General features: G+C 48.2%; 1 protein-coding gene across 1 annotated transcript; it reads left to right on the top strand.

Annotated features, from left to right (window-relative positions):
- The first annotated feature begins 9,022 nt into the window (after nt 1–9,022).
- Nucleotides 9,023–12,009, top strand: LOC124653627 (acyl transferase 15-like). Its single transcript, XM_047192691.1, has 2 exons — nt 9,023–10,278; nt 11,981–12,009. Exon 1 carries the CDS (start codon nt 9,023–9,025, stop codon nt 10,253–10,255), a length of 1,233 nt encoding a protein of 410 aa, XP_047048647.1. The 3' UTR covers nt 10,256–10,278; nt 11,981–12,009.
- The last annotated feature ends 438 nt before the right edge of the window (nt 12,010–12,447 follow it).

Raw genomic sequence — 12,447 nt, 5'->3', positions numbered from 1 at the left:
TGATTTGGATCTTGACTATTCAAGGCTCTTCACTGCCTGATTTCCTGCCCTTTTTTCAACTTCTTCATGAGTACACATTTACTTTGTATTTGTCGTACTTTGTACATGTCTTTAATTTCGTCTTCAAATCCATTAATTTATTCACTTTGGTTTTATATTGTTCCAATTTTCTTTCATATTGTTTCCTCTGTGTTCGTATTAAATTGAATAGCTTAGCGCCCACGCGTTGCTGTAGAATGTTTTCCTAACTATTGTATAATCATATTTGATGTATATTAGCGATATTTTTAAGGCTAAGAAAAGCATACGAGGTGAAAAAAATAGAGTAGGGGCATGTTTACACTGTATATTTGTTTCATGTTTGGATTGATGTCCTTCAAATTCCTTTCACCTACATGCGGGAAATCCTATATAGTATTACGAGTTGCTATAGGAATCAGTAGTCTCATGTTGTACAGTCCATGAGGTGGATCATTGAATGGTGTGGTCGCAATACATATCACAAATAAAAGAACACCGAGGTGATAATGAAACATTCAATGTGTTATGGTATGACATTGGGCAACAAACTTCCTTTCAGTACATGTGTCTAGGTCAACCACTTTGAATTTCTTGCATGCTACATCGTGAATGCAACAAAAGGGACCAGAAATGACATGAGAATATTTCACTAGTTAATCAGTATAGACATGTCGGTTAGACTAAGATGCTGAATAGATATGTTGTGGCCCATGAAAACAGCCAAAATGGAAAAATAGCGAGTTTACATGATGTCCAATAATCTCGCCCACAAGGAGCCAACATAAAAGAAGATCATCCTAGGACCCAACAAAATGTGATTCTAGCCCACAACAACGGACAAAATACTACATTCACTTGACTTTTTTTTGTGAATTTTCAATTTAGTTTACTTAGAAACCTTCTTAGATCATAATATTATGTATTGTCTGATTAAGTGCCTACCAGAATTCAGAGGATATGTAGTTAGTCGTAGGACCACATAACAGCATGCTCTAACACACAAAATCAGGGAGAAAATAAAAACATGATATATTAGACATGTAAATCGTCCAATGACCACTAAATTGTGTAAGAAATCCCACAAAAATGACCACGAAAGAAAGTATAGAGTTCACTTCTAGCGTGATCAAACAGACAAGCAAATCATCCCTTGAGCCCAAAATAGTGTGCTATATATCCAAGGAAAACAGAAAACATGGTGTTTCGTAGACATATATTAGTATAAATATTTATATAAAGGGATCAGCCGTATCCGGAAATATTCCAAGATACCAATGAACTATGTGTTGGTAAGCGTTAAAAACAAGAAAACATGGAATCAAATATTTTTTATGAATTCGAGTAGTCCTCTATCTCGATCCAAAAGACATATTATAGTCCCAGAAAACCAAAATTGTGTTCTATAGCCACAAAACTGCGAGAAGCACAATAATTAGGATATTTGGCAACATCACAGTATCCGTTTACAAGATTATCATCACCTAGATATCCTCACATGGCTACAAAAAACATGAGACATATGTCCACAAAATGGCTAGAAAAAGCCCTTAGCACGGATAGTGATTGTAATGAATTATGGGTTTCAATGATTCTTCCCAACTGTGGGTATATGTATAAAAGAATAGGTGCTTCTAGTAGGTGTCCTTCAGATGAATATAAATCTTTACGAGACATCAGCTACAGGGAGAGGTGCATGTTTGAAATGGTGCAGGTACAAGAAGGAGGCGATTGTGCCTCTGGGCATATGGTAACTACCAAAAGCGGTTGGAAACTATTCATACTACACTCCCTTTTCACAAAGTTGCTTTTTTTTTCTTGTATACTCTTGAGATATTGACCTTGATCAATCTTGAGTAACTCCTTGAAAACTGTTTGTGAAAAATATGTTACTAAATTTCTTTAAACCAAGTAAACAAAGTAAGGAGAAAAGGATATATACAACATATAACGATTATTGTCTCTTTGGTAACTCATAGGAGAAAACCTTACAAAGAAGAAAATATACTTTAAGCAAGCCTAGAATTTCTCCCCTGAATCCGATGAAAAGAATGTGAAGAAAATATTATTTGATACGTTGCTAAAACTTCTCATAAATATAGATGAAATATCCTATAAGTAAATGTAGTCATACCAATATTTAACTATTATCTTTGGTTTGGTCCAAACAACAATTTTTTCGAGTGATGGATTGTTCTCTCATCACGAGGTGACATGGGGTAGGGTCCGCAAAAGCGGGATCCTGGTGATCTCGCAAATCACAGTGATTATTATAATAAATTATACTATAATAAACTAATACATGTATGTGTAAGTTGTATAAGACGTAAACCAATCCGCTCCGCTAGTCGCGCCACTTGCAGCCGTATGTTTTTTTAATATGAAACATAGTATAAACGCTAACGCTCACAAATACGTACATAGACGCACATACATCCTAACCCTAAGAACATGGCGGAGAAAGTGAGTACAAGAGATTTAATAAGTCACTATAGATGCCTTGCTACCGATGGAAGCGTGGTCTTCCTTTGAAAGAGTGTTTCTCCTTTACGAGACTCCAAATGTGCATATTAAAGAGAGTTTTTTTTTTTTTTGAGAAAACCCCAATTTAGCATATTAAGTTGCCCCAGATGTGCATTTTGGCCCACACGAGTGTTTTGCTCACTCCATCACGGTGAATGTTAGTTTGCTAACATGGTCAATTGTGCATATTTCAAATTGCCCCCTAAAACTTGTTTTTTCTATTTTGTTAGTCCTTGGTTTGACCTTTTTATGCGGCAATTTGCAAAAAAATAGTTAGCAACAACTAACATTACATAATGACCAAAACATTCGCGTGGGCAACTTCTTGACCCACAGCAAGTTCGTGACCAAAACGCACATCCGGAACAACTTCATAGACCAAATTGGAGAATTTCTCCTTTGTTTAATTTATTTATGACTAGGAAAAGAACCTGTGCGTTGCACCAGGAGAGACATTTCATGATTATTTTAAAATTTGAAATTAATTTTTGTTTGCCTTTTTCTTCTTGTCAAACTTTACGTTTCCCTCCTTTTGTTTGTTCGAAAATTATAAAAAAAGGATTTGAGAGAAAAGGTGCCCTTGCATTGTAATGGGTGAGAAAATTTCTACAAACGAAAAACACACACACCGTCTCTTATTTCAATTTTGCTCTCTCTTATAAAAAAATATCTCCAACCATGGCAGCACTATATAATTTAGAAATATATCATCCATTATATACAATAGAACACTACATCATATACAAATTTTTAATTGAAACAAAACCATCACATCATTGACAACAATGTAACAAAGTAGTAGACAGTTAGACGAGTGTAATCTATGGACTCTCCTACATGTATGAGCTCTAGTTCAAACCAAGAGGAAGGCAAAAGAATGAACGTCCAGATCAATGACACAGAGCCATACCTTTGCGGTAAGTCAAGTCATGATTCGACGCATTACTCAATGGAAAATCTCTCAGTTCAGAGGGGCATCATCTGTGTAGGTAATGTACACAAAGTATTGTACCAAGCAAAACTACTCGGCTGAGTATGATGAAACTTAGATATCGGCAAGCACGCGCAAACTATCAGCACATGGTGCTACACCAACTACGGCCGGCAAATAAAATTGGGAGGTAATAATGTCTGCCATTGGCTTCAGCTGATCAAGCCACTCAACACGCATAATCGGTCAGATCTCTTACGACCTGTAGCTATCTCGTGAATGTATGGAGGCGGAGGCGGAGGCGGAGGACCATGCGGCCGGTGGCCAGGTCAACCATCATGTGGGCTTGCCATGGAGTAGTCCAGGAACGACAAAAATGAACCGGGTATCCTCCCTCTGCGATGCCGCCGTCGGGGACGAGGTCGAACCCCCCAGTACGCCCTCGATTGCAGTCCGCCATCTCGCGTCCCCCGGCCGCCAGATGAGCTGCCGCCGCGCAGGCGGTCCGCAAGAAGAGCCGAAGGGCAGCATACACATGCGCCTACCATGGCGATCACAGACAACTCCACGCGCAGGCGCTCCGCAAGAAGAGCAGAAGGGCAGCGTACACATGCACACCTACCATGGCGATCACAGACATCTCCACAGCTACCGGCGAGGTCGTGCCCTCTTTCCCGTGCTGGGTGTAACCGTCGATAGGTGAGTTCCAAGACACCTCGTCACGATGATCCATGGCGTCGTACGCGAGCCTTGCAGTCACGATCTGGACTCCATATCTGATCTCTCAAGTTTTCTCGCGGCGGTGGCGATGGGATCGAGTAGGGTAGGTTCGCATTTCGCTGAGTTATATACGGGGATGTAGGTTTGGAGGAATCAACTGACGAAACAATGGGGTGCGCCCATGCTACGGTTGAAGGAACACGATCTAAATTAGCGAAGCGAAACGATACCAGACGAAAACGTAGGAGCAGGCGACCAAAAAATTCCCAACCGGTACAACCTACCGGTGGCATGGTGGGTAATTTGTGCCAACTTTAGGGGTAGTTTTTATGACATACCAAACCAAACCAAACAACGAAACACTTTCCCTTTTCCTTATTATTAGGTATAGACTAGTGGAATGCCCGTGCTTCGCCACGGCTCCCTACCTTATGCAGTCACAATATTACATGGATCTCTACTTTATGTAGTTTCACAAATATTACAAGTGTAAATGATGCGCAAAAACATTTAAGTACATAAAAATAACCACATAATATTTAAAATATCATAAGATCATATCACATAATTTAATGTAATAATTATAAAAGGCAACGAGACCGACATATTATTTCTTATATTATTTATTAAATCCATGCTCTCTTGATCGTGAATAACATATGCTCGCACAACATCATGTATGTTATTTTCAATGTCATTAGCAAGGTACTTGAGTATGTGTATCAAAAATCTCTTTGTCAACTCGTAGCCATCCTGCACAATCAATCTATCGAGTTAGCATGAAGTTTTATTTTCATAAAAATATAAGAATGTGAACATAAAGTACTCCCGGTGCAAATTGGATGAACAAATCATTTATCGCATGAAAACATAAAAGAAAATACTAAGTAACCAAACAATTTTTTGCAAATAAATGGAAAATATTATTATCTCTTGGTCATTAGGATGATAATACTTTTTTTGTAATGATAACCACAGAAAACCACATGTCAGTGCTTGTTGGTATTGGAGTCCTGCTTTCTTCCTCACCCAAATTTCCCCAACTTTAATTTTAAAATAACAAACTTTTCCCAATTCCACATTCTCCCGACACCACCGCATGGGTTACTCATGCCACCTGTGGCCACACACGCCGCCAAGGTCACTCGCTGTTTGGCGCCCGTCCACGGCTAGCTCTCTCACGTCCATCCCATCCTCCGGCGCCGAGCCACTCACCGTCGGCCTCCACACCCCCCGGCGCACGGTTTCGGCTGCCGGCCTCCCTGCCATTCGGCGGACGGTTCAGGCTGCCGACCTCCCCGCCCTCCGGAGCTAAACCACTCCTCCATTAGCCGCACGGTTGTTACTCCGCCGTTGAAGAGTTGCCCGTGCTTTCCTTTAGTTCCCACGCAGGCCCACTATTACTATTTTTGTAAATATTCCTTTACCACAAATGGATAGTTTCGGTGACCTGACTATAAGCAAAAACAAGGTCGACCTCGATGTAGTTCTGTCCAGGATAGAATGGGAAATTAATATGGCATGAACCAGAATCATTCAATAGATCAGTTTGAACCGTAAAATTGGTTTATAATACACAAACTTTACCGTTCATTTTTCTCCGCTCTTTCCCATTCTCATGGCACAACAAAAAAATTCATATGATAGAAATTTATTTCTGACATTGCCATATTTTTTATATGATACGAAATTAATTTCTGATATTACCCATAAAAAATGGTACAGAATTCCAACACGATTTACACATATGGAGATTAAACAAAAGTTTTATTCAGAACAAACCATCCATTGACATTTGGATCTGAAGCATTTGTTCTTGAGATTCCCTTCAACAAAAAAAATCTGTTTGAACAAGAACGATTGGCTTAATAAATATAATGGAGTATATGAACAAGAATTTTCTGCAACATGAAGTAGATAAATAAGATGCATGGACCAACGTGAGCCCTCTCCACGTCAGAAATTTACATCATGCTACAATCATGTTCCACGGTCACAGGTTATCATGAATATATTACAGATTCTGCATATATTAACAAACAAGCAAAACAGATTTTGGGGGATCCAAGATCCATGAATACATCGGTAATAAAAACAGGAAAATACAGAATCCAAAAGCAATTATAGAACAAATAAACAGATCGGAGACTTCAGGGGAGAGAAAAAAATATCAGATCTGCAATCTCAATAAATCAAACATCTCAGACTAATTACTTACATAAGCTAAGCAAGATCACCACATGATCTGAACGGCGAAGTATCCAAAGACATGCAGAAGTCAACAAAGCAGTAATAGGATCACCACTTCGTATGTCAAAAAAACCTGAACGCGGTGCCGTTGGATGGAGGCGTGGCCCGCTGGTTGCCGGCCTGAGGCGCTGGGAAACAAAAGTTTTACAGCAGTCAGGAAAGCAGCATCTAACACTCCTGTACGTGCTAGCAAGCAGCATCAATAGCAATTAGCAGCCGCGGCATACACAAGAAAGCACACGCGCTCATTCTGAGATAAAATAAGACGAAGCGGAAACACACCTTTGCAATTGGCGGGCAAACACGCGCGCTAGTAGTCAGCGGCAGCAGCAGTAAACACACAAGCCAAATCTATGTCTCCAGCTATTCTCATCTCTTTTCTCAATTTCTCTTGCGCACGGCAAATGAGGCGTATGCGGTAGACCGCACGCCATGGTCGCTGCTTAACCCTCGATCTACTCCCTCCCTCCTCCATCCAAAGAGCCGAAAAAATTCAGTCGCCCCGTTCATCCAAAGAGCTACCGGCGGCCGCGACGTGCACGCACCATGGGAAAGCCGACTCGCACTGCTACACCTTCCAGATTTGCGCCTGGCAGTCCCACCCATCGGTGCGGCGATGCCACGCCACCAGAGTCGGAAACGATGGGTTGCCATGATGATATGCGTGTGGTAAATTGAGTCAAACTGTGATAACTCCATCAAGGTAGTTGTTCCTATTAGCAAGATCTCTACTATTAAGAGCGAACTGGTGAATGCCTGGTGTCACATTTTCAGGATGGACAATAATACCCCCACGTCTACTATCCAAGATGAGTTATCTCAACGCAACAAACACCTACTATTTCTCAACTAACACGTCTTTATCTCTTTATCCTACCAAGATGATTTATCTCAACGCAACAAACACGGAAAACCCTCTGTTGCACACGGCGGCATGTGCTCCTGGCGGAACTCCAATTTTCATTGGTCCACGTTTTAGGGTAGGACCATCACAACTGCTGTCATGTTTTGAGTACGTATGAAAATACATCTCTGATGGACCATGAATTATTCACTCTGCAAAGTGCAAACGCCAGACGTGGACCCGCAACAGCATGGAAGACATTTCTCCCTCACGCAAGCTCTCTCTCCCTGATTTAATTCATGGTCCATGGTCGAACTGAGCCACCGCTTTCGAACCAGTTGTCCAGAACGCTGCCGCTGACATTGCCATCTGCACCACCGGAGAGAGCATCTGGAAGCGCCATCGCGCCGCTTTTTCCCTCGCTCAGGGACACCATGGCCTGCCACAGTGCTCCGCCGTCGTGTTGTCAGAGATGTTACTATGCTAGAGTACATGTACGCCAGCCGACGGCGAGCTCGACGTACCACATCCCGGACGCCATGGTCCAGAGCACGAATCCCCCCTGCTCGACGGCAGCGGCGCCGCGGCCGCTGGGCCCGTGGTTCTTGACGACGCGTGTGGCCGTCTCGAAATAGCAAGTTCAGAGTCCCAGACACCTCCGTCTATGAATTTTGACGGTTTTGGATTCTTATATCGTTCAGAGTCCAAGTCTAACAAGGACCGTAAGATCCTGAAATTTAGTCCACAAGGCACGAAGAGTATATCCAATTGAGGCGTGCGATGCGATCAGAACTTGCTCTGGAAAACGAGTTTACCCGAGCATATTAAGTCCGGCGATCCTGTCGTCGATTGCGGCAGCACGTCTCATCATGATCGTCGTCGTTTTCGCGGATATCCATGGGAGCCATCCACGCAGAAGATGAACCACGCGGCTGTGATCCGGACCAGCATCCGTGGGCACGGTGGCTGCTGTTTGCGGCGATGATGTTGCTTCTCGGCGCGATTTGTACGATGGATTCGAACACCAGGAAGTATCCGGAGTACTTACCTGACTTCTGGGTGAAGCTGCCCGCCGTCGAGGGGCTCGACCGGGCCAGCGCCGGCGCGTCGCGCGCACCCACCTTTAACATCACACTCCGCGTCGACAACTGGGCCACGCGCCCCTGGCACTTCAGAGCCAAGACCAACGGGACGGGCCGCGTCGTGGTGGCGTACCAGGGCGTGCCGCTCGCCCACGCCGACCTCCCCGAGTTCACCGTGCCTGGGGGGATCATCAGCTCTGTGCCCATCGTCGCCACGAGCGAGGGGCTGGGGATGCCCGACGAGCTGTACGACCGCATGCAGAGCTAGCGCCGATAATATAAGATAAGATAAGATGGTTAGCTATTTTTGAGGAGTGCGGACCAGGTGGTTTGAGGGAGGAAATATGAATTGAGGACATGGGGGTATTATTGTCCATTCTAAAAATGTGACACCAGGCATTCACCAGTTTGCTCTTAATAGTAGAGATTGGCATTAATTCCTGACCATCCAACAAGAGGCTGATTTTCTGACCTATATTGTAAAGGATAAATGCTTAAAAATTGCCGTAGAAGAATAGGTCGTGCAATCGTGAGATGCGAGCGTTTACTTTTGTGCGCTTATAAACCACACACATTTTGGAGCTCCGTTCGAGAGAGCACGGGAACTGAAGATAATAGAAAAATAGACCGTGCAATCCTGCATAACGTAACATTATGAGCGCTGTGGTGACCAAGTCCGTCCCGGTGGTCGTCTTCCCGTCGGAGCCGGCCGGGGGAGGCAACATCAACCTCTCCTCCGTCGACGAGTGTCACGCTGGTCTTCCGGTGACCTCCCTACTGGTATTCGACAATCCAATTGTCGACCCAGTGGAGACCATCAAGAGGGCCCTGTCGGAGGCGCTGGTCCATTACAGGCCAATCGCCGGCCGGCTTGCCGACGAAGGCGGCGCGCTCCGCATCGCATGCACCGGTGAGGGCGTGTCGTTCGTGGGCGCGTCGGCCAGTGGCAACCTGCCGCCGACGTCGGCGACGCTACAGATAAAAGACATCGCGCTTCAGTACCCTGCCGATCTGTGCCGCCACAGCGATCCGTTGCTGCTGATGCAGGTGACCGAGTTCTCGTGCGGCGGTTTCACCGTGGCGGCGACGTGGAACCATGCCGTCGCCGACGGCAAGGGGATGGCGCAGTTCTTGCAGGCCGTAGGCGAGCTCGGCCGAGGGATGCCCACACCGTCCGTCCTGCCGGTGAGGTCGTGCGAGGAGGCTGGCTCGCTCCCGGTCGTCCCTGCATCGGCGGTTGCCATGCACAGGGCCGTCATGAACCTCGCGAACAAAGACCTGGTCGCTCTAGATGTCACCGTGCCATGGAGCTTGATCCGCCGCATCAAGGTCGAGTATGGCTGCACGGTGTTCGAGGCCGTCGCCGCCGTGCTCTGGCGGTGCCGCACCCGAGCTGTCATCACCGACCCCGAGGCTGCCGCGCCACTCTCTTTCGCGTGCAACTTGCGCAAGCATTTGGGCACCAAAGACGGCTACTATGGCAACTGCTTCACCCAGCCGTTGGTCTACGCCGCCGCCGGCACGGTCGCGAACTGTGAAATCGGAGACTTGGTGAACCTCATCAAGTGTGCCAAGGAGAAGGTACTGCTGGACACCTCCAACGGCGAGAGCGAGAGCGAGAGGCAGGGGAGCACACCCACAGTGGATCAAATCAAAAACCTCTTGTACAACATCCTTGCTGTGGGGAGCTGGAGAAACCTAGGTTTCGACGGCGCCGACTTCGGCCATGGGTCGCCGTCGCGCGTGGTATGGCACATGGAGCAGGTGGCCGGGCCGTGCTGCATTGCGTGCCCACCCTGCAAGGGGAAGGACGGGGTCAATGTGGTGTCCCTCTGCGTCAAGCCGGAGCATGTCGATGCCTTCTTAGCGGAGCTGGCGTCCATGTGACTCGTTATCGTCGCGTCGGTGTTTAAGAGCATCTCCAGTCGCGTCCCCCAAACCGTCGTCCAAACCGCGCCGGATTGAGCGTTTGGGGGACGTGTTTTGCTCGTGCCGCGTTTGGGGGACGTCGCTCCCCAGCCGCGTCCCCCAAACGCCGGCCCCAAATGAATATTTGTGCAGGAAAATAAAGGTTTTCATTCAATTTTGATTATATATTACAAAGTTTGAATGAAAACGGCTAGATTTCATCTAAACCTAGGCTACCGACCGCCCGGCGGCGCGTTCGACGGCCCCGCCCCGTCGTCGCCTCCCCTACGCCGCAGCTCCTCCTGCGCGCGCCTCCTCTCCTTGCGTTCGGCGGTGGCCAGACGGTGCCGCTCCCGCCGATAGTCCTCCTCCGCCCTCCCCTGCTGGGCCGGCAGGAGGGAGAGCTCGATGGCGCGACGAATCTCCGCCTCTTCGCGGGCACGGGCGTCGTCCTGGAGCTTCTTCTCCGACGCGAAGGACTCGACGAGGGCGCGTTGCTGATCGGCCGTCTCGTCCGGGTGCGGGGCGTCGTCGTCGGACCAGTCGAACTCGTCGTCGTCGTCGTCGTCGTCCTCCACCTCGGTCTCCTCCGCCTCGGCCTCCTCCTCCATTGGCGCCTCCTCCTCCACATCTGTTGGCGCCTCCATCATCGCCGCCGCATACGCGTCGGCCGCCGCCAACTGCTCCGCCCGCCTCCCCCATAGCGCCGTAAGCGCCGACTCCCGCCGTCGACGCTCCTCCGCCGCCGTCGCCTGCTGCTGGAGCTCGATCGACTCACGCCGCCGGCGCTCGATCGAGTCACGCCGTTCACGGAACAGCGCCTGCCGCTCATCGCGCTGGCGCCGGCGGTCGTCAGCCCATCGCTGCTCCATCTCCTCCCGGTACCGGCGCCGTCGCGCCTCTTGTCCCGTCGAGGCGTCGAACGCCGCAACGGTGTCGCACTGCTGCTCCTGCCACGCTGCTGCCGCCGCGGCCTCCTCAGCGGCGGAGGCAGGGGCGGAGAACGCCGCAAGATCCGCCGCCTGCTGCGCCTCACGCCGCTGGCGGGCCTCCTCCTCGAGTGCCTCCTCGAGTGCCGCACGCCGCAGCCGGCTCGTCAATGGAGGAGACGGCGGTGGAGGGAAGTGGCCATCGCCGGGGCGGTTCGCCATTGCCACTGGTGATGGAGGAGACGGCTGTGGAGCGACGAGGGCTGTGTTTGTTGCCGGCGGGGTGTGGTGGCTACCATTGATGAGCCGGGAGACCTTTTATAGACGCCGGCGTCGGGAAGAAAGCGCGGGAACGGACGAGAAGAGGCGGGAAGATCGCGCGGGAACGGGCGGTGGCGTGCGAACGCCGGCGACGCGTGGAGGCCGCGCAGCACCGACGAGACGTCTCGCCTGCCCCTCCGTCGCCATTAAGGCAAAGATGCCGCCGTGTGTCACTGCGCGCGAATAACTTCCGTCGCGAGGTAGGCGACGGTTAGGTTAAAATTAACTGTGCCGCTGACGCGTCGGGCCCGCGTCGGTTGGCCTCGCTTTTCGTTGTGTCCGGCGTCCCCGGAGCGTCCCCTGTGGGACGGGGACGGGCTCGGGGCGCCGGACACCGTATCGGGCCGCGCCGGACAAAAAAGGGCTTTGGGGGACGCGGCTGGAACGCTTTTTTTGTCCGGCGCGCCCCAAATCGCTTTGGGGGACGGTTTGGGGGACGCGACTGGAGATGCTCTAATCCACGTAACAGTCGCATGATATATTGAGTGTAAAAAAACATACACTCAATTAACACAAGCTTCATAGTACTAAACTTCACCTCACGTGGAAGATCTGATCGTTGCTTGTGAGTCTGCAAACAGGTAATAAACAGCTCAGCACAAATAAAACCTGAGGTCTATATCATAGTGCTTCTTATGATGTATGGCACTATTCCATGAAAGTAAAATTACCCATGGCATAATCAGAAAGTAGGTATGAAAACACAATACATGACACTGATGCACTACATAGCTGATACATACAACATACCGTAGGGCAAACAAAGGACAGTTCTGTGGCAATGACCATCAAAATAAAAATAGCCCGCCGGTGTCCCTCCCCTTTCCAGCTCCGCCTAGATCCCCTGGTTACAGACTTTAGGGAAGTACCACAATATCATTTTTAAAATATAGTACTCTCCCCAATCCATAATAAATGTCA

The sequence above is a fragment of the Lolium rigidum genome, chromosome 5 (assembly GCF_022539505.1).
Source record: "Lolium rigidum isolate FL_2022 chromosome 5, APGP_CSIRO_Lrig_0.1, whole genome shotgun sequence".
NCBI classification, from domain to species: domain Eukaryota; kingdom Viridiplantae; phylum Streptophyta; class Magnoliopsida; order Poales; family Poaceae; genus Lolium; species Lolium rigidum.
The sequence above is the reverse complement of the archived record's forward strand: the minus strand, read 5'-3'. Positions and strand labels throughout refer to the sequence as shown.

Excerpts from the sequence above, each read along its gene's own strand:
- LOC124653627 (XM_047192691.1), top strand. The coding sequence starts at position 9,023 with ATGAGCGCTGTGGTGACCAAGTCCGTCCCGGTGGTCGTCTTCCCGTCG.